Raw genomic sequence first — 22688 nt, 5'->3', positions numbered from 1 at the left:
GTCAACACACAATAGTCAAAGAGGAATTGTGGATTATTCCACAGACCAGATGCAAGATTCCAGAGTTCAATTTCTGGATTAATACACTTTGTGCCAATTTAGACTTTGGGAGATCACAGAGAACATGGAATCATGGGAATGGAGATCATTTGGATCATTGTACCTGAGCTAAACAGCTCAACCCACCCCCATGACCTCTTCCACAGAGACTACGTTTTTCTAGTGCCTGTGTTTATGAAATCCTTCTTGAATCCTCTTCACTGCCCTACAAAGCAACTTATTCCAGAGCTAAGCACCTTGTCGTTTTCCCATTTGTTTTGAATTGGTGACCGGCCTTCCTGCCACTGGAAGCAGCTTCTGCTTGCTTACTCCAAGAAAACACCTCCTCCATTACATCCCTCCTGGCCTTCTCTGCTGTAAGGAGACCAACCTCAGCATCTCGTCTCTGTCCACACAAAAAAAGAACTTCTCCCCAGGACTGTTCCTCCACTCCCTCTCCAGGATCATGTCCTACTGAAAATGTGGGATGCAGAACTGGCCCCACCAGGAACATCAGTGACATGTAAGGGTTGAGCTATAACTGTGTCTCTCTGTAAAGCCAGGAATTCCAACTCCTTTTTTAAGTTTGTCCTTCTAAACCTGTCCTGCCACTGCAGAGGTTTGCATGGACCCCACAGGCTCTCTGCACCTGCACCCTCTTCATCTCATGATGCTCTCCCGTTCTCTGGACCAAGATGTACCGTGGGACACCCCTCCACAGTGTTCACATGTCGGCACGTCTGCCCAATTCGTCAGTATCTCCATCTCCTCCCACTCTTACCTTATATCTTACTATTGGCTCCATTTCCCAGTTTTGCACCATTTATTAATTTTGAAGTGGTGCCCTATAAACCCAAGTCATTGTATATTTCAGAAGCATTTTCATTTCTGACCCTGGGGAACATCACTGCCCTGAACATCAACCACTCATTGTTTCTCACCTCTCTCTGTCTCAGGCACATTGTCTCCACATTTGTAACCTGCAAACATGCCCTTTTACTCGAGCCACTGTTAATTGTACTAACAAGTGTGTAAGGACTAAAATAAAACTAGATAGTGCTGGAATCTCAATGTGAAGGGAGCATCTCCGGAGAGGGACAACAGACTCGAACAGAAGGCACAAGTTTTCCAGCCTTTCAGGGAGACAGTGTGCTTTAAGTACCCACCTGGGCTGCTCCAACAGCATTTCACCAACCCACAAACCCCACCAGCAAGAACAAGAACGACAAGCAGATGGGAGCAAGTCTGCAGGGACCCTGCAACAGCACACCATCCTGGTATGGAAACACATCACCGTCCCTTCGTCGGCATAAGGTCCAGATCCTGGAACCCCTTCCCCAACAGCACTGTGGGAGCAGCTTCCCCAGACGGACCACCAGAAGAAGTTGAGGTCAGCATAGATCAGCCATGTTCACACTGAATGGTGGGACAGGCTTGAGGGGCCGAGTGGCCTCCTCCTGCTCCTGTTTCTTTCTATTCTTGTGACTAGAGCAGGTCAAGAAGACAGCTCAGTCCCACCTTCTCAAGGGCAAGAAATGCTGGCCTTGCCAATCCCAAAAAACTGAAAGCACTTACCAGCGGCAGGAGGGGGAGGCACCAGTGAGCACTGGTTTAAAATAATTGTCAGAAGTGCCAAGAGTAGCAGGGGGAAGGTAAGCAGAACCCAAGTGCTCAATTCTACAGAAAGCCACTAGAGGTAGAAAGAGCATTGGGTTGAAATTAAACCCCAAATTAGAAAAGCAAGGACAATGTATGAAAAAGTGCTGGCAAGTCTTCGTCACGTAAAGAGCAAGAGAGTGATGAAGGAAACGGTAGGGTTGGGTCGAGTCAGGTTGGGTCGCGTCAGGGTGAGGTCGGGTCAGGTTGGATATGGTGGGGTTGGGTCAGTTTGGGTCAGGTGGGTTTGGGTGGGGCCAGGTCGGGTCGGTTCGGGCCAGGTCGGGTTGGGGTGACGTCGGGTCAGGTCGGGTCAGGTCAGGTCGGGTCGTGTGGGGTCAGGTGGGGTCGGGTCGGACCAAAAAGGTCCGCGGTGTGTGAAGGAGGGTAAGGCCTTCAATGTCTTCACAGTGAAGGGGAACAATGCCAACACTGTAGTTAAGGGGGAAGATGTGAAATATTGGATGGTTTAAAATTGTGAGGAAACATTCAGAGGATTAGAATCTTTTAATGTGGATAAATCCCAGATCTGGATGAAATATATCCCAGGCTGTTAAAGATAAGATCAAGGGAGGGAAAAGTGGAGGGATGCAGCTTCATGGTTCAGTCCTTCCCTGCCACAGCAGTGGTGCTGGGGGACTGGAGGAACCACCAACTTTGTTCTGTTACTTTAAAAGGGGGAAAAGAATAAATCGAGTAATTACAGGCCAGTCATTGTAACTTCAGTGGTGGGCAGACGATTAATTCTGAGATATGGTACAAATCATGACTTGAAGGGCAAAGTTAGTCACTTCATTTGTCAGCACAGATTTGTTGAGGGAAGGTGGTAACTAACGACATGGTTCAATTGTTCGAGGTAGTAACAAGGATAGATTCATAGAGTCACGTCAGAGAAACGGCCCTTCCCCAAACCCGCCCATGTCAGCCCTGATGCCCAATGACACTAACCCCATTTGGCCTGTATCCTGCTACTCCTTTCCAATCCAAGTACTGGTCCACATGTCCTTTAAACACTGTAATTGTACCCACCTCCGGCAGCTCGTTCCATACACCCACCACCCTCTGTGTGAAAAACTTGCTCCTCAGACCTCAGGATGACATTAGTGTGTTTGATGGATTTTAGCAAAGCTTTTGACAAGGTCTCACATGGCAGGCAGTCAAGGAAATAAAAGCCCATGGGATCCAAGGGCAGTTAGCAAATTTGATCCAAAGCTGGCTCGCTGGGAGAATGAAATGGGGTGGTTAGTGGTGCCTCCATCAGGGTTTCACAGGGCTTTTGTGGTGTACATGCCTGATATAAAACCTAAAGATGATAAATAGGTTGTTGCAGGAACTGGCCGTGTGGTTGAGAACGAGGTGAAAAGCCTCAGGCTGCACACTGGTCAATCGGGCAGGGAAGTGGCCAAAGGAATTCAATGAGGGGAAATGTGAGGGACTGTGTTTCGAGAGGTGCAACGGGAGGGGAGGGGAGGGGAGTGGAGGGGGAGGAATGTACAATAAGTGGGAGGATAACAGGTGGGGTGGGGGGACAGGCAACCTTGGAGGAAATGCCCAGAGATCCCTAAAGGTAGCAGGAAAAGATGAAGCCACTGAAAAGGCTTGCAAGATTCTTTCCTTTCGTAGCCGTGGCATGAACACCGTGCCAGAAGTCCTGCTAGGGCAGATGCACCAGGCAGTGAAGATACAAGTCCACGTTTCTCAGGAGAGGTTCACAAAGACGTTGGCAGGTTTGGGGGATTCCAGCTGTGAGGAAGGATTGGATAGATGCAGAGAGGGGAGCTGAGGTCAAACACCAGGAGAGGTTGATGTAGAGTAATGAATACTGGATCAGAGAGGAGATTCACTGGGAGGGTGCTGGGGTCTGGAACTCACTGGCAGAAGGGGTAATGGAATCAGAACCCTCGGCATAGTTAAGCAGTCGGGTGGAGCTGAGGATTGGGCGCCGCAACTGGTTAGTGTTTTTTTCACTTGCCTTCAGATGGTGCTGTATGTTTTCTATGATTGAACTAGTTCTGGTAATTCAGAAGTCACTGGGTGAAGGGAGCTTTCAAAAGTATTGGTATTGGTATTGGTTTATTATTGTCACTTGTACCAAGGTACAGTGAAAAACTTGTCTTGCATACCGATCGTACAGGTCAATTCACTACACAGTGCACTGAGGTAGTACAGGGTAAACACATTAACAGAATACAAAGTGTAAATTTAAAAGAGTAGAACAATTATAGTAGAAGTAATGAACAGATCTGCAGAGAGCCGCTCGCAGTGAGTCCCCACGCTCCGGTGCCGTCTTGGGTGTCAAAATTAGCTTTTGAAAGGGAGATGGAGAATTACTGATAAAATCTCATGTCAGGCCAGGACTGTACGTGTTCCTCACCTCGACTGGGCATCAGTCCAGGAACCTTCAGTATGACATGGAACTGGAACCTCGGCCAAGGTTTTACCTCAGTGCCAGGTGAGGCTGTCACCACATCACACTCCTCCGGCACTGCCTGTGGTTGAAGGCCACTGACCCCTGCGTGTATCTCTCCTCACCCCCCCAGATGTCCCCAAACGTCCATGAGCTGATCTCCACTTCCAGGTTCCTTTCCAATTCTTACTTGATTTTTCTCGACAGGAACCAAGGCACCTTCAGTATCTTGCTGATGTGACTGACAGCAACATTTACACAGTAACAAGCAGGAAGGTGTACAACACACCAACTGATTTCGGGTTCTGCATCAAGGTAGATGCTCATGTGCACACATCTGTGGTTACCATCAAATGTATTTGTGTGTGTGTGTGTGAGAGAGTGTGTGTGTGTGTGTGTGTGTGTGTGTGTGTGTGTGTGTGTGTGTGTGTGTGTGAGTGTGTGTGTGTGTGTGTGAGAGTGAGAGAGTCTGCGTGTGTGTGAGTGTGTGACTGCATGCGTGTGTGTGCGTGCGCGTGTCTGCGTGAGTGTGTGTGTGTGCACACATATCCGTGAGTGTTTGAGTGTTGTGAACAAGAGAGTTTATGGAGAATCCTTCTCAAATGTGGCTGTCCTGAGAGTTCACCCCACATCAGGTCCATTACAGACCCAGTCCCAGTGTTATTTCCCCAACCTTCTTCCTCATTTTCCTCACTGCACCACACTCCACACATCTGGAGTGGAGGAACCAACAGGGTAAGCTGGAAGCTGCTCGATCTTTGCTCACTCCTCCTGACCTCAACCTCAGTCATCAAACCACTGCCAAAACACTTGCGTGTGGGCACAGTTGGAGACCAAGTCATTGTTGGCACCATCACTTGGGCCTTACGTTGAACATCTGGAGGATAATGGTCACTACCGACCTGCCCCAATGCACGACACAGCCCCTGACAAAGTAAAACTCCGGAAGCAATTCCACGATTCAGCAAAGGCAGGCGTTGATGGTGATATTCACTCCTGCCTCCATGGAAACAGTATTCAAAGACCAGGACCTCAAACCTGGCCCCAGGCTGATGATCCCTGCCCTCCTGAACACTTTGGAGTAACAGACAATCTACAACAGGTACTTCACCAGGGAGGTTCCACAAACACCGTCTCCACGACAACTGCAGGATAAGGGGACAAACACCTGTATCTACCCCCACGACCACAAACCCAGCATTGAAGTTCTGATCACTCAGCCACCTCCAGTGGGCAGTGCGTCAGCAGCACGCCTGACACTGGGCAACCACCCCACCCTCACCCGACACTGGGCAACCACCCCACCCTCACCCAACACTGGGCAACCACCCCACCCTCTGCCAGGGGAAGAGACTGTCAGAAAATGATGGATGTTCTTGGAAAAACATAACCACCTCCCTGCCTCCGGGCACCCTGAACCCTGACTGCACAAAGTGGGCAAGGACACTTGGGATGGCACGGAACTCCTCCAGACTCCACAACAGGAATATGCAGCGGCTGTATGTAACACTTTAAACAATTCTTCCCCCCCCCACCCCCTCCCTCACCGCTCCACTGTCCCACCCCCAACCACCCCACCGCCCGCCCCACACCGCCCCACTAGTGCTCCCTGCCTGTGATGGGTCTGCACTGGGACTCTCATAGAGTTACCGAGGTGTACTGTACAGAAACAGGCCCTTCAGCCCATCTGGTCCATGTGAACTTTATCCCCATCTGCACTAATCCAATGGACTGCATTAAGACAGTATCCTTCTATTCCTTGACTATTCAACTGCCTGCCCTAAATGTCTCAAACACAGTGACTGTATCTGACTCCACCTCCTCCTCTGGCAGGACCTTCCAGATATTGACCACTCTCTGCATAAAAAACCTTTCCCCTCAGACCCCCGTTGAAGCTCCTTCCTCTCACCTTAAGCCCACACCCTCCTGTGTGTGATTCCCCCGACTGTGGGAGAAAGATCCTGCCCCGTCTGTTCCCCTATCAGGTCATCCCTCAGTCTCCTTCACTCCAGGGAAGTCATTGCCCGGATCCAATCTCACCTCAGAAGTGAAGTCATCCTTCCCACCGAGAGACTGGTGGAGAGTGTGTATGTCACATATCTGTGTGCATGTGTGTGTGTGTGTGCGTGCGTGTGTGCGTGTGTGCGTGTGTGCGCGTGCGTGTGTGTGCGTGTGTGTGTGCGTGCGTGTGTGTGCGTGCGTGTGTGTGCGTGCGTGCGTGTGCGCGCGTGCATGTGTGCACATGCATCTGTGTGTGTGTGCATGTGCACCTGTGTGTGTGCGTGTGTGCTGTGTGTGCACGCGTGTGTGCATGTGTGCACGTGCACCTGTGTGTGTGTGTGTGTGTGTGTGTGTGTGTGTGTGTGTGTGTGTGTGTGTGTTTATGTGATGTGTGTGTTAGTTACAGGCTACGCCCACAGGATGGCAGTATGTACCGTCCGTGTCCTTTGCTTGGAGCTGTTGGGTGCCCAGCAGGAACCTGTGATAAATAACCCGTCTGTTCCAGCACTAACTGCTCCACTGAGGAACGTGACTGAGCTCGGCCTTGAGGAAATGAACCACCCTGCCTGCACTGGTGCCTCAGTGTGACCCAGCAAGGCTCAATGTGGCTCAAAGAAACATACAGGAGCAGGAGTTGGCCACTCCTTCCCTCCAGATGATCCGATTATCCCCTCAACCCTGCATTCCCACCTACTCCCAGTGACCTTTCTCCCCCTCACCCATTGTGACCATCTCCCTCTGCCCTATAAATATTCAAGGACTCTGCGTCCAGAGAGTTCTGAAGACACCCTCTGAGAGAAAAAAATTCAGAGAAATTACACCCTGCCTCCCCTCCTTTGTCCACCTATCACTGCTCTGCTTTTCCCTCCTGCATACTGGGCTTCCCCTTTTCCTATCTTCAGTCCTGAAGAAGGGTCCTGACCCGAAACGTTGACCGCCTGCTTTTCTCCACGGATGCTGCCTGGCCTGCTGAGTTCCTCCAGCATCTTGTTGTTTTTTCATCTAGATTCTAACATCTACAGTCCTTTGTTTTTCTAGAAGAAAAATTCTCTCTCTGTATTAAATGGGCACCCCTTATTGTTAAACAGTGATCTCCTAGTTCCAGATTTTCCCACAAGAGGAAAGCTCCTCTCCTCATCCACCTTGTCAAAACCCATCAGGACCTGATATGTTTCAATCACATCACCTCTGACCCTTCCTAAACTTCAACAGATACAAACCCAGCCTGTCCAGCCTTTCCTCGTGAGACTACATACCCGTTCGAGGGGTCAGTCAAGTAACCGTCCCTGGTGCTTCCAATGCACCAACATACCTTCTTAACTAAGGAGGACAACACTGCACATCAGATGTAGTCTCACCAATGGCCTGTAGAACTAAAGCACAAGCTCCCCACTTTTGGTTTCAATTCCCCTCACAATAAACAATCTGCCAGCTTTCCTGATCACCTGCAAACCAGCTCTCTGTGAGTCATACGCGGGGCCCCCAGATTTCTCTGCATTTCACTGCTCTGCAATCTCTCACCATTTATATGAATTTCTTTTTTACTTTTCTCTGCCAAAATGTACAATTTGACATTTCTGATAAAATTCTCCATTGGCCAGATCCGTGCCCACTCACTAGCCTATCCCTATCCCTCTGTCCTTTTCACTATTTACTTTCCCTCCTGTCTTTGTGTTGCCAGAACATTCAGCACCGCACTTCATCGGTCACTTATGTAACTTGTGAAGTCCCCGACACCGATCCCCGTGGTACTCCACTCATTACACCATGCCAACCAGAAAAGACCCATTTATACCGGTCTCTGTCTCCTGTTAGTCAGCTGAAACGTTGAGCTTTACTTTCCACTTTAACACCATGAAACTTTATTATATTTCAGTGGTCCAGTGGGGCTAACTGTGGCCCACTGTGGCTCAGTGACCCAGAGATGTGTGTGGCACAGTGTGAGCCACTGTGCCAAAATGGCCCAAAATCTTCAATATTACCCAATAGGTTCAGTGGAGAACTGCACTTTTCCAGTGTCACCTTGTGCCAGTGTATTCCAGTGTCTCAGTGTGACAGCATGTGGAGTGTGGCCCAGTGTGTCCCAATGTCCTGCTCTGCCCCAGAGTATCTCGGTGTCACTAAGTGTCCAGTGCTGATTATGGTCCACTGTGGCCCAGAGAAGTGTTACACCATATTGCATCTCCCTCACACCGTCCCTCAGTGACCCCACTCCCCCAGCGCCCTGTGTCACTGACTGTATCCCTACTGACATTAATCCCCCTCCCTCACACCGTCCCTCAGTGAACCCCCTCCAGGCTGCTTGTACCTGACATTGTCTCTCCCTGCCCACAGTTTCCAGGGATGAGGTGTGAGCGGAGGGATTTGGCAATTCTCTGCTCTGAGGACGAGCAGAGCCGCAAGTGTTGGATGACAGCATTCCGGCTACTCAAGGTGACCCAGTGTTGTCGATGGAGCAGAACCCTGGGAGTGGGGGGGGGCAGGGTTGGGGGAGGTGGGGGTTGGGGGTGTGGGGGAGGGGGGGGCTGGGGCTCTGGGGGGAGGGCCGGGTAAGGGGGGGAGGTGGGGGGTGGGGGTGTGGGGGAGGGTGGGGGGCTGGGGCTATGGGGGGAGGGCCGGGTAAGGGGGGGAGGTGGGGGGTGGGGGTGTGGGGGAGGGTGGGGGCTGGGGCTATGGGGGGAGGGCCGGGTAAGGGGGGGGAGGTGGGGGGTGGGGGTGTGGGGGAGGGTGGGGGCTGGGGCTTTGGGGGAGGGTGAGGAGGATGGAAGAAAGTGAAGAATGGGGAGGCGTGAGGGAAGGTGGGGTATTGGGGAGGGGAGGGGTGGGGAGGGGAGGGGAGGGGAGGGGTGGGGAGGGGTGGGGAGGGGAGGGGAGGGGTGGGGAGGGGTGGGGTGGGGAGGGAGGGGAGGGTTGGCAGGGGTAGGGGAGGGGAGGGGAGAGGGGTGGGGGAAAAGGAGAGGGGAGAAAAGGGGTGGGGAGAAGAAGATATGGGAGGGGAGAGAAGGGGTTGGGAGGGGAGGGGAGGGAAGGGGAGGAGATGGGAGGGTGAGGGACGTCTCCAGGAAAGTCTTAGTGACCAGCACAGGTTGTCCTGGGAGGTCACAGTTGAAGGTCCGGATGTGGAGAAATCATCAGCCTGTGGAAGCCATCAGTTTTGGGGTGGAAGCTGTAAATGGTGGTGACCCTGCTGGAACTGCCTGCTGGAACTGCCTGCTGGAATTCTCTGCTGGTAATTATCTCTTTGTTCTGCAGCTGGGGCCACAAATCTGCCTCAACTACCAGCTGGCACAACAGAGAAAGAAACACAGATCGTGGATGGAAGCAGCTGCTGTGGTGAGTCAGCGCACAGTCCCCACACCCCCAAACCCAGCACCCCCAAACCCTGCACCCTCTAAACCCAGCACCTTCTTAACCCAGCACCCCCCAAACCCAGCACCCCCAAACCCAGCACCCCCCAAACCCAGCACCCCCAAACCCAGCACCCCCAAACCCAGCACCCTCTAAACCTAGCACCCCCAAACCCAGCACCCCCCAAACCCTGCACCCTCTAAACCCAGCACCCCCAAACCCAGCACCCCCCAAACCCAGCACCCCTTAAACCCCACCCCAAACCCAGCACCCCCAAACCCAGCACCCCTTAAACCCCACCCCAAACCCAGCACCCCCAAACCCAGCACCCCCAAACCCAGCACCCCTTAAACCCCACCCCAAACCCAGCACCCCCAAACCCAGCACCCTCTAAACCCAGCACCCCCAAACCCAGCACCCCCCAAACCCAGCACCCCTTAAACCCCACCCCAAACCCATCACCCCCCAAACCCAGCACCCCATAAACCCAACCCCAAACCCAGCAGCCCCAAACCCAGCACCCCAAACCCAGCACCCCCCAATCCCAGCACCCCAAACCCAGCACTCCCTAAACCCCACCCCAAACCCAGCACCCTCTAAACCCAGATCCCCCAAACCCAGCACCCCCTAAACCCCATACCAAACCCAGCACCCCCTAAACCCAGCACCCACAAACCCAGCACCCTTTAAACACCACCCCAAACCCCAGGCATGGCTGAGGTGCTGCTCCCAACCGGGACACAGACTCCATATTGATCCTGACCCCTCAACACACCCTGACCTGACACAGCGCCAACTTACCCTGACCCTAACACCCCAGTAGTGAGACACCAACACACACACCCTGCCCCTTCGATGCTCTGCTGAATCACTGGAATAAGAACCCATTGCTGTTGTTGGTTTGTTAGATCAGTGAGGAATCTGATGTCAGTGCTGAGCTTCACCTCTCAGCATACTTTGTATTTATTACTCTGGAAATGCTGATATTTTCAAACCACGAACTGCTGTGACCTTGGTTCTCGGTGATGGCAGTCCCATAGTGAGCAAAGGACTCTCTGCACCAGTGAGCGGGGCGAGTGGGCTGTGGTGCTGAGTGAGCTCAGAGGTCCCAGCACGTGCCGGTGGGGAAAGGAAGGACCAGAGGGACAGGAGACCTCCGCTCCTCACCTGCCAGTGAGTCTGGGGGTGTCCCTGTGTCTGGGAGCCGGGGCAGTCAATATCAGGCAGGGTGGAAAAAGGCAGGGGTCGGAATGAGGGTAGGAGGGGGGTCGGAGGGGGTCAGAAGGGGTAGGAGGGGTAGGAGGGGATGTAGGGGAGTAAGGGGGGCTAGGAGGGGGCAGAGGGGATGGGAGGGAGGGTGGGGGTGTAGAAGGGGGAGTGGGGAGGGGTAGGAGGGGGATCAGTGGGCAGTGTACAGAGCAAGCAGGGGTATTCAGTGGGTGTAAAGTCATATAGTTCAGGTGGGTCTCGATGGGCTAGTGTGAGCAGGAGGGAGCAGGATGGGATATCATTCGGGGCTGGTGAACCATCTGGGGCAAAATTCAAGTGGGTTTGAAGTGGGCAGGGACCTGGGACACCACAGACACTGGAATCTAGACAACAAACAACCTGCTGGAGGAACTCAGCGGGTCGAGCAGCATCTGTGAGGGGAGAGGAACTGTCAACGTTTCAGGTTGAGACCCTGCATCAGGACCACATGGCTGTTTCAACCCAAAATGTGGGCAATTCCTCTCCCCCCACAGATGCTGCTCGACCCACTGAGTTCCCCCAGCAGATTGCGCATTGCATGAAGTGAGCAGGGTTTGCTTCAGGCTGGTGTTATTCAGCCCAGTCTGAGCTGTCACCCAGTGCTGCAGGGCAGCGGGGCAGTGGCCCTGGGGTGGACGGTCCATCGGTCCCTCTGCCTCACCTGCCCCTGTGGTGAGACACACTGCCTGTGACAGCAAAGGTGGTGACATCAACACGACAGAATGTGTCACTGATACAACTTCCACCCTTCTCCTTCGTCACAGAGAAATGTTTCGGAGAACTGCCTGGTCCCCATGGATTTCTCAGGGTGCACAGGCAGGGTGATCGCGAATCCCAAGGAGGCTTCGCTGGTGGCTGAGGAGGAAGGTCACGCCTGGCGGGTATGAATCTCTGCACAGTGCCACGTCCCAGGAGTGCTTGGATCTTCCACTGATGGAGAAGGAGTGTCACAGAAGCACAGAATGATCCCGTACATCTCACCAGGCCTGAGCTGGCTTTCTGAAAGCATCTCCCCTCAGCCCAACCACTCTCTGCCCAATCCCCACAGCCCAGCACTTTACTCTCTTCCCTTTTGGGAGCTCCTGCACTGCCCCTTCACACAGAGTGTTCCAGGTCTCCTTACCTCCATCCTCACTAATCACCGGTACCCTATGTTTACCAACCTTCCTGCTACTGGGGACACTTTACTCTGACAAAATCCTCTGACAGATCTCCGTTTAACCTTTCAGTCTCCAAAAGTAACCTGGATTCTCCATTCTCTCCGGGGATTTCTCATCCCTGGTCTCCCAGTGAATCGTTGACACTCTCCCAAGGCCTAGACACACTTCCAGAGCTTTTTGATCAGAAAGAAAAGCAAAATGTCTGTTTCTACAGCATCATTCAGGGTGTCCGGAAACCATCTGCAGACAATGAAGTAACTTTAGGGGTGACCTCACTGTTGCAATGTTGTCCGCTGAACACAGTACATCAGGGCCCAGTCACTGTTTATAAAGGTTTCACACAACTTCCTTGCCTTTGAGAGCTAATCCTCTATAAATAAAGCCAGGCACACATAACATTATTTATAGCCTTAGCAAGCTGTCCTGCTACCTTCAAACACTTGCACACGTACAATCCCAGGGGCTCACGGTTCTTACACCCCCTGAAAGATACTGTCGCCATTACAACTTAACCCTCTCCAGAACCACTTCTATTTAAAAACCTTCTTTAATGCAGTGAAACATTCCCAGTGCAGGGATGCTTTCAAACCACGATTATCACACTGTCAAACAGCCGGGCAAGATCTGGGACTAACGCTGACCGGTCCCAGACCCTGGACCTGATGGGCTGCAGCAAGTGGCCGTAGAAATGGTAACTAAATTGGTCATGATCTCCCAAAGTTTCATGGATTCTAGAAAGGTCCCAGCAACTGGAAAACTGCAAATGTAACACCCCCTGACCAAGAAAGAAGGAAGAGAGAAAACAGGAAACTATGGGCTAGATAGCCCAACATCTGGAAACTATGGGCCAGTTAGCCCAACATCTGTGAGAAAATGCTGGAATTCGTCACTGGGAGGTAATAGCAGAACATTTAGAAAATCATAAGGCAGAGGTAACATTGTTGTAAGACAGGAACCTCGTGTTTAATAAGTTTAGTGGAGTTCTTTGAGGATACAACAAACACGGCAGATAAAGGGGAACAAGTAGATGTAGTGTATTCAGATTTCCAGGAGATATTTGACTAAGGTGTCACATAGAAAGTTACTAAACAAGAGCTCATGGCATTGGGGATAATATATTGGCACAGAGAATGAGCTGTGTCATTTTCAGGTTGGCAAGCTGTAAGTAGTGATGCACGACAGGCACCATTTACTGGCTGTATAAACCACAGGTGAAGGGACCGAGCACACTACAGTCACGTTTGCTGAGGATACAGAGATAGATGGGAAAGCAAGTTGTGCAGAGGACACGGGGCATTTGTAAAGATTTGTTGTGTGAGTGGGCAGAAGTTCAGCAGGGAGTGAAGGGAGAGGTGCACAGTCGTCAGCCTCGGTAAGAAGGACTGAACAGCAGAATGTTGAAATGAGAGGGTACAGAATGTTGCAGCACAGAGGGGTCAGAGGGGTCAGAGGGTCCTCATGCCTGAAGAACAGAAACAGGCCACAGGAAGACAGGAAGAAGAAGTGATGTCGGGAAGGCTCACTACAACTGTACAGAGATGGTGAGGCTGCACCTGTAGTACTGCCTGTAGTGCTGGTCTCCTCACTGAGCAGGGATGTACCTGCACTCGTGACCCCTCAGTGAGGTTTCACTGGGTCAACGACTGGGCCGGAAGATCGACAAATGAGGAACAGTTGAGCATGTTGTGCTGACACTCACTGGGGCCTAGAAGAATGAAAGGTGATCCTACTGAAATATATAAGCTCTGCAGGGGTTGACATGTACATGTTTCTCTTCTGGAGGGAATTTAGAACCAGGGGAAATAGTTTCAGAATGAGAGGCCACCCATTTAAATAAAGTTTTCTCTCGGAGGCTTAAGGATCTTTGAGTTTCACTGCGCCAGTGTGCTGTGGAGGCTGGTGGAGATGGTCTTTAGGTCAGTCAAAGGTTCTGGGGGAACAGGCCAGAAAGCAGAAGCAAGGTCAAGGTCTGGTCAGTGAGATTTCATTGAATCACAACACAGGAATCTTTCTCCTATTTCCTATTTTCTTAAAGAAACATTGGGGCAGGTAACAAAAGTGTGGCCAATGAGTTAGGTGTATCCCGAGTGTCCTCAAGGAGGAGTGACAGAGGTTTGGGGAGGGATTTGCAGAGCTCCAGCCCAGGCAGCTGGAAGCAGGTGCCATTGCTGGGCTGGTTCACTCCCAGGATCAACAGGATGAGCACATTTCTCGGAGGGCTGTGGGGCTGAAAAGTGTTACAGAAACAGTGAGACCACAGAGGTATGTGAATGTTGGAGAAGCTATTCTAGAGGTAACGAAGGCATGGATAAAGGTTTCAACCGCTGGGGGAAGAATGGGACTAGACGATGGACACAGTCTGATGAGGATGGTGTGGCTGCCGATAGGTCAAAAGGATGAAGCGTCAGCTCAGTCACAGAGGATATCAGTTGCGATGTACTCCCAGTGCAGAGTATGTGACCTGGGGGTAGGGTATCCCTTACTCCCACAGAGGAATGCTCACTACCAGGAGTTACAATGTCAATGCAACTTAATGCTCAGTCCCACCTGGGTTGTACCTTATCATCACAGAGTAGTGTTTACTCCCAGCAGGACTGCTGTATCACTGTTATAGAGCAGCACTCTTCCAGTGGACAAACAGGCATCAGTGCACAGTAACATTGACCCATGGGGTTACAGGGCAGTAATCCTGACAACGTATTGCTCAGCTCCAGGCTGGGCTTCTGGGCAAGTCTTCGTTGGCAAGTCTCCTGAGTCACAATCCACTGACATTGCCTTTTGGTTTCAGCAGAAGAAAGGAGCACAACGGCATAGCCTCCCCAGCCTTTCGCACGGCTCCGGACTCAGCACAGGTTGGTCAACCGGTGGCCCGTTGAAAGTACAAAGAGCAGATGAGGGTACGACGGGAGTGGGCAGAACTGTGGCAACTGGACCTCAGCGTACAGATGTAACATCACTGGGGCAGCACCGCTGTACAGCAGGTAGTGCTGCTGCCTCACAGCTCCAGTGACCCGGGTTCAATCCAAGTCTCACGTGCTGTCTGTGTGGAGTTTGCACGTTCTCCCTGTGACCACCTGGGTTTCCCCCAGGTGCTCCGGTTTCCTCCCACGTGGGTTGGTGGGTTCGTTGGCCGCTGTAAGTCGCCCCTGAGTGGTAGAATCCGGGGCAGTTGATGCAAATCTGTTGAGAACAAAGTGAGATTAGTGTGGGATCAGTATATGGACGCTTAATGTCCAACACGAAGCCAAAGGGCCGAAGGGCCTGTCTCCCTTCTCTACCTCTCTGTGACCCTCTCATCTACTTTAGACCTAAAAGTGTTCAAACAGAATACTTCATAAATAATGGAACTCAAAGCAGCCGGGGTGTGAGGAGACAAACCTCTGACCTCTGATGTCTTCAGAGGAAGCTGTTTTCTCTTTACTTACCCCGTCAAAGCCCCTCGAGATTTGTTTCAGATTTCCCCGTGCTCTTCCCTGATAGGAGAACAGCCCAGGCCCCCAAACTCCTCACGGGAATCCCTCACCCCCAGCCATTCTGGTAAACTTCCTCTGCACCCTCTCTCAGGAAGTAATTTTATTGAATAAATTGTTATTTGCAGCAAAATAAAATTTATGGGAATGGGGTATGATCCTGATGGTTTGTGCAAGGCCATAACCTTTGATCCACTGATGAGAAGCAGGGAGCAGCTGCAGCTGGAGCTGTTCATCTCAGATCAGAAACCACCCAGTCAGAACCAAAGGTAACCTGGTCCAAAGGGGCAGAAGGAGGCCACTCAGCCCCTCGAGCCTGTGCTGGATGGCTGTTCTGCATCTTACCTCCATCTGCCTGTCCTGGTTCCTGACACCTCAATAGTCCAGACAATAAAAGTTTACTGTAATGAATTTACAAGTAAACCAAGCTATAATTGTGTTTTCCCAACAGACAGTCCAGGATCAGGTTTGAACCCCCACGTCCCTGTATGATCAATGAGGGCAGACAGGAGCCTGTTCCAGGCCCCCAGAGTCCACATTGCAAACACAGGGTAGGGGTGAGTGCCAGTGGGTTTAGTTTGGGGCTGGTCCACAGAAGGAAGGTTTCTGGTGTAAGGGTGGAGGGAGAGCAGTTACCTACCCCAATAACACTTTGATTTATTGTGGATCTAGCAATACACAAGAGCCAGCCTTGGTTTCATGGAAGGATCTCAAGAGAAGAGGCCCACAGACTGATTGTCCAACATGGCCACATTGATGGGTGAGGACATTGCACCATACTAACTGCTGGGCTGTCGTGGGGCTAATCATTTCACCGAGATATTGCTGAAGATAAGACTACCTGAGCAGTGAAGGACAGCAATAAAGTCAGGGAGATAGAGGAGGAACAGGAGCTGTTACAACCCAAACCTCAGAACACTAATCACCAGTATCAGCCGGCACCGTCATCCCCTCCTCACCTGGATCCACCTACCAGCCCCTGCCTCACCCCTCCCTCTCACCTCTTTATACCGGCTCTCCCCTCTGCACTCTCAGTGTCGACCCGAAACGTTGACCATTCTTCTGCCTCCACAGACGCTGCTCGACCCGCTGAGTTCCCCCAGCAGTCTGTTTCTCGCTCCAGATTCCAGCGTCTGCAGTCTCTGGTGTGGCCGGTATCAGCCTACTGGTTATGTTAACCAACCTCTCCTCACCACACAGGGATTAACCAGACCAGTTAATGCCGAGTACATCACAGCAAAGAGTAACATCAACTCCATGCCTTGATCCCTTCATCCCACCAGCAAACTGCCGGAGCCATGATCCTCACCCCCCACCACAGCTTGCTGACTGCACCCTCGATCTATAGAGCTGAAACAGGCCCTTTGGCCCAGCTGGTCCATGCTGACCAAGATGCCTATCTACGCTCATCCCATTTGCCTGCATTTGGCCAATATCCATCTGAACCTTTCCTATCCATGTACCTGTCCAAATGCTCCTTAAACACTGTGATTGTACCTGTGTCCACCACCTCCACTGGCAGCTTGTTCCGTGTACAAACCACCCTCCACATGACAAACTTGCCCCTCAGATCCCCTTCAAATGCTTACCCTCTCACCTTAAACCCACGTCCTCCAGTTTCAGACTCCCCTACCCTGGGGAGAAGACTGTGACCACCCACCCTATCTCTGCCCCTCATGATTTTATAAACCTCTGTAAGGTCACCCCTCAGTTTCCTGTGAGAACAACCCCAGCAATCCAGTCTCCCCTTGTAACAAAGGCTCTCTGTTCCAGGCAACATCTCGGTAAATCTCTTCTGCCACTGCCACAGCCTTTCTACAGCGTGGTGACCAGAACCAGTTCTAGAAAGCTTGACTAGATAATTTTAGTCACATCTATTTACCTTTTTTTGTTCATTTTTCGGGATTTAGGCCTCACTGGTAGGGCCCACATTTATTGCCTGTCCCTACTTCTCCTTCGGGGATGGTGTTGAGCCACCTTCCTGCAGTAAGTCTGGTGAAGGTGCTCCCACAGTGCTGTTGGCTGACCGGTTCCTGGATTTAGACCTAGTGATATATTTCCAAGTCAGGAGAGTTTACGAGGGGAACCTGCAGGTGGTGGTGTTGCCATTCACCTGTTGTTGCCTTCCTTGATGTCAGGAGGGGTTTGGGAGCAGCCTGGACATGGTGCTCCCATCGTCCTCAGGCACATGGGTGGGAGGTGTCACCGATCTGGGAGGTGCAGTTAGAGGAGCCCAGCCACAGTACACTGGGTGTTATGTGGACAGTCCTACTGCACTGGTGGAGGGAGTGAATGTTTGGGGTGGTAGATCATCTGCCAATCAGGCAGGCTGCTTTGTGATGGTGTCAGGCTTCTGGAAAGTTGTTGGGCAATAATTTTCTGGCTTTTTCAAGTACTCCAGAAATTTGACTGGATGCTTCTGGTGTGGGTCATTGGACATATCAAGTGATGTCTTTCTGGGTGTAAGACTCCTACTGGGATTTTGAGGGAGTGATTGGTGCAGGATTTGGAAGTGTCCCTGTCAGGGACTCAGTGCCGGGACCAGTGTGTGTTTGTTGCAGAGTTGGAGTGGGACCCAGTAATGTAAGTCCCTCACTGACCTTACGCCCTTTACACCCCATGGTGCAGAGCTACACCCACCCATCGCTGAACCCCAAACAGCCCTGAGCCCCGAACCCAAGGGTCTGACACACCAACCAGTGCCGGCCATGGAGGGGTGCGTTGTGACCAGCGGATGGTGAGGACTGATAACTGACGGGCGGGGATTGATTCTGTTTTCTCTTGTTCAGAGTTTTCCTGATGAGGGAGAGCCAGCGGACACCCAAGAGCTTCGTGCTAACCCTCAGCCACCATCACAAGACCAAACACTTCCTGATCGCTCCGGTAAGAACCCTTCACATTTACACAGGCTGACTGCTGACAGGAACTGAGTCCCCATGGTATTCCTACACCCGGCTGGAGATGTCCCCGCACAAAACTTCAACCCAGCAGCTCACAAACAACCAAAACCTTACCTAAATGTTTGGCAGTGAGATTCAGGCAGTAGAACAGGTGCCCAGTTAATGTCATTGTGTGTGGGACCCGTCCCCCAGTGAGGGTCGGTGTGTGTGGGACCCGTCCCCCAGTGAGGGTCAGTGTGTGTGGGACCCGTGCCCCAGTGAGGGTCGGTGTGTGTGGGACTGTCCCCTGTTGAGGGTCGGTGTGTGTGGGACTGTCCCCCGGTGAGGGTCAATATGTGGGGGACCCGTCCCCTGGTGAGGGTCGGTGTGTGTCCCCCAGTGAGGGTCAGTGTGTGTGGGACCATCCCCCAGTGAGGGTCGGTATGTGGGGGAGTAGGGGGTACAGAGGCAGGGCAGAGCAGAATGCAGTCTGACAGATGAAGCTGTAGCCTGTGTTTTCTCTCCCTGTACCAGTGCGAGGAGGACGGACAAACGTACTTCACGGTGGACACCGGCCAGACCAAGTTCAGTGACCTGATCCAGCTGGTGGATTTCTATCAGATCAACAGGGGTGTGCTGCCCTGCAGCCTGAAACATTACTGTACCCGTGTGGCCCTGTAACTGCAGCACTGGCACCCTATGCCCACGCACTGACTGTGTGACCCCAGCTGCCAGCACCCCTCGTCACCACACACTCACTCATCGCACCTCTGACCCCTTTCTATGGAGGTGAAGGAATGTCTTGTTCTCGCTGCCTTTTGATTTTTAAACTACCTTCTAAAGAGCTTCACTGTTTATCAAAGCGATTGCGGAGGTGACCGCAGGATCGGACCTCCCGAGTGACCGGGTCATAGAACAACACATCCAAAACAATAGCACCTGATGAATGGACTCCTGGAAACAAGCTCCTGATACAGTGGTTGGGAGGGCAGGGGACTCATGCCGCAGCCTGACCCTCACCCACTGGTTGTAGATCAGGTAACGACCCTGCCTGGAGCACACGGCGCTGGGTCCCACAGCCCACCTTCTGTGCCAATCACACGTCCATCTGCACGGTGATGAACCACCCAACTAGCACACTGGTCTCTACCTACTCCTGGCTCACAAACGCTGCCCCTGTTAGCCAAGATTCATTGACTCTCACACACTGGATACTCCATATGTAACACGGAACTTCATCAACCTGATACATCCCCCGTTTCAGACCAGGACTCGGGATCTGTCCACACACACAGCGCAGGGAGGAACATGCGACTGGAACTGCTCCCTGAACTTGAAGCTGAGAGGGAACTGAACGTAAAGGTACTGAGCCAACAAGTGAGGCCCCATTGCCTTCAGGGTCCTGCTTGTTGAACAGAGTTCAAACTCTTCTCTGAGAACCCGGACGTTGTTGGGGCCACCATCTTTCCCACAGGAAGCGGCAAGGCACTGGGGCAGACTGAGTGACCAGGAGTGACTGGGGAGAGTGACCAGGGAGAGAAAGTGACCAGAGGGGAGAGTGATTGAGTGACCAGAGGGGAGAGTGACCACTGAGAGTGAGTGACCAGAGGGGGAGTGACTGAGAGAGTGACCAGAAGGGAGAGAGTGACCGGTGAGAGTGTGGACGAGGGAGGGGTGGGGAGAGTAAACAGAGGATGCAGAAAGTGAGTGGAGTGTGTGCCAGTGAGGGGGAGCGATGGGTGGACTGAGTGGACACAGCAGGGAGAGCTTATCTTGTACCATGGCCCGCAGTGTGCACTCTGCTGTGTGGAATTTAAACTGAACCCGGGGACACAGAGACCGCAGATATTGGAACGTGGAGCAGTCCAAGTGAAGGTCTCGAGCCGACTCGTCGACCGTCCATTCTCCCCCTCAGACGCTGCCTGACCGCTGAGTTCCTCCAGTGCTTTGTGTGTTGCTTAAACTGAACCCAGTTTGCTGAATCATCAAACTCCCAGATATACTGTCTTTATTTTTATAAATACACAGATCATAAATCTTCAGGCATAAAATGATATAAATTTCTGTGCACACCCTGTTTGGTGCATGTGTGTTGGGAGGTGTGCGCTGCTCGGGACCTACCCAGGAGGACAGATACTGCTCTGAGGAAGCTGCTGGGTCAGACGTGTCCCCACGGGATCCGTGCTCCTGCCGTGTCGAAGTGTCTCCGCACACGGCAACCAGACCAGGCAGTCAATGCCTGAGCCGTTGGATGCACCAAATACACTTCACACCAGGCATGTGCAAACACAGAACCTCCGCTGCCTTTGTTCACAAGGAATATGGGATAACTTACTGCCGGTTCGGTTAATTGCTGGAGATTTATTTAGTTTCGTGCATCAGAGACAGAGATGGACAAGCTCAGGTTTACTGCAAGAGTTTCAACAACAACCGGCAGCCAGTCAGCCCAAGGTCATCACACAAGCTCAGGGCAGGCAACTCAAAGTGCAGGTCATCGCAGGCGAGAGGGGGCAGTGAGAGACGGGCACATCTCAGGCCCACTACTGGGGCACTGAGCTCCAGGCCAGAAGTGGAGGAGGCAGATATCTCCGAGGGCTGGAGGTGAGGACGAGGGTACAGACCCCGCACTTGTTCTTTTACAGAGCAAGGGTCTCACATGTCCCGTCTCCCTCAGCTCCCCCATCAGGGCGAGCACAGTCTGCGGTTACCCACAAACATTGTCCTGAGTGACCCACACACAGTGATGGCCAAAGCTACAAGCAGTGCTTTGTGTGGTACAGAGCCAAGTGTGGGGCCAGACCAACAGGGTTTCTTTTTCAAACAGAACGTTACATTGAAACTCCTGAACAATGATGGCTTCCTAGGGGTGAGGCCAGCATCGATGTGCTGTGTGAGCCCATCTCTGCACGTGCAGACAAGGGTGGAGACCGTCGTTACTAGGGGGGCAGCTAGTTTGTCTGAGCGATCCGTGTTGTAGCAGTGACTCGTGCTGTGGGAGCGGTTACACTGGTCATAGTCACTAGTGTAGGTCTGGCCAGCGTGTTGGGAATATTCAGTAGTGGGGATGGCCAGGGGAGTACCCACGGTCACTTCAGGGTGTGGGCAGTGTTGTGGGTGTGGTCAGTGTGGGTGTGGTCAGTGAGGAGTGGTCAGTGAGGGGGAGGTCAGTGAGGGTGTGGTCAGTGAGGGAGCGGCCAGTGAGGAGCAGCCAGTGAGGGAGCGGTCAGTGAGGGAACGGTCAGTGAGGAGTGGTCAGTGAAGGGGTGGCCAGTGAGGGTGCGGTCAGTGAGGGAACGGTCAGTGAGGAGTGGTCAGTGAAGGGGTGGCCAGTGAGGGTGCAGTCAGTGAGGGAACGGTCAGTGAGGAGTGGTCAGTGAAGGGGTGGCCAGTGAGGGTGCGGTCAGTGAGGGAACAGTCAGAGGAGTGGTCAGTGAAGGGGTGGCCAGTGAGGGTGCGGTCAGTGAGGGAACGGTCAGTGAGGAGTGGTCAGTGAAGGGGTGGTCAGTGAGGGTGCGGTCAGTGAGGAGTGGTCAGTGAAGGAGTTGCGCCTTCAGTGAGGCCTTTACTGAGACCCTCTTGCCCGGTGGTTCACCAAGCCCCTCTCCTGCCTGCACACTGCAGCCCCTGGCTCCTGGAACGTTGCAGAGCTCTTGGAATGGCACAGAAAGTGTCTGTGATGTCGGGCGTCCACCCCCTGTCTCCAAGTGTGATCGATCTGGACTTGCCATCAGGAGATTCACCTGCCAGAAGAATTAGAATAAAAATGGCAGGGCTTATCCAAAGCACAAGCAGGTAAGTTTGAAGACAAAGGAGGCTGCAGATGCTGGAATCAACAGTCCTGATGAAGAGACTTAGCCCAAGACACCAACTTACACCACCTTGCCTCCACAGATGCTGCTCGACCTGCTGAGTTCTGTTTTTTGTAGGAAACGCTGTAAGGATTTGACCTTCACTAAAACCATCAGTGTCCCTCGTTGGACAATCCTGGAGAGCTTACTTAAGGTTAAAATGGTCAAAATAACTGGAAAACTGAAGCAAGATGTCACTGACGGCAACCCTGCCTTAATCTTGTCTTTACTTCCACTGTTGTCACTTCCTCTAAATCTCTGCAGGGTTTTAGGAAATTAAAAAAATCACTTAGAATTTACCTTTAATTGAATCATTAAGTGATACCATTTTCTGTTATCTGAGATATTGTACATATTCACAAAGTCAGTAAAGTCTAATGTATTTTTCTACCAGAGATTATTCTGTGTTACAACTGATTTCAAATAAACTTAGTTTGTTTCTGAAGAGCAGAAATGCCTCATGTTTGGTTCATGGATTTCTGAGGCCAGCCTCTGCGGCATTGTAGGGACACGTGTGATCCGTGACTAGATGGAAACAGGACTCCGGGAGCAGAGCCTGGTGCAGAATCTGACAGAGAGGGAGCACATTGTGGACTGGTGGTGGACAGTGGACCCAGTCGGGGTGAACAGCA

The 22688-nt window shown here is 52.2% G+C and overlaps 1 protein-coding gene across 8 annotated transcripts in view; it reads left to right on the top strand.

The window, feature by feature from the left end:
• The window catches only part of LOC127583041 (growth factor receptor-bound protein 10-like), a 112395-nt gene extending 89916 nt beyond the window's left edge, over positions 1–22479 (top strand). For 4 of the 8 annotated variants that reach the window (XM_052038748.1, XM_052038749.1, XM_052038751.1 and 1 more), the window contains 8 exons: positions 4310–4417; positions 8438–8536; positions 9356–9436; positions 11464–11580; positions 14648–14840; positions 16002–16089; positions 18119–18212; positions 18743–22479. In XM_052038748.1, the coding sequence (XP_051894708.1) occupies positions 4310–4417; positions 8438–8536; positions 9356–9436; positions 11464–11580; positions 14648–14840; positions 16002–16089; positions 18119–18212; positions 18743–18889 (927 nt within the window). In that variant the 3' untranslated portion in view covers positions 18890–22479. The remainder of the gene's footprint in view (positions 1–4309; positions 4418–8437; positions 8537–9355; positions 9437–11463; positions 11581–14647; positions 14841–16001; positions 16090–18118; positions 18213–18742) is intronic. The other 4 variants (XR_007958197.1, XM_052038755.1, XM_052038750.1 and 1 more) reach the window with 4 other exon arrangements.
• Positions 22480–22688: the final 209 nt, after the last annotated feature.

This window comes from Pristis pectinata, chromosome 25 (assembly GCF_009764475.1).
Source record: "Pristis pectinata isolate sPriPec2 chromosome 25, sPriPec2.1.pri, whole genome shotgun sequence".
In the NCBI taxonomy this organism is placed as follows: domain Eukaryota; kingdom Metazoa; phylum Chordata; class Chondrichthyes; order Rhinopristiformes; family Pristidae; genus Pristis; species Pristis pectinata.
Note: the sequence above shows the minus strand (reverse complement) of the source record. Positions and strands in the feature narration are given on the sequence as shown.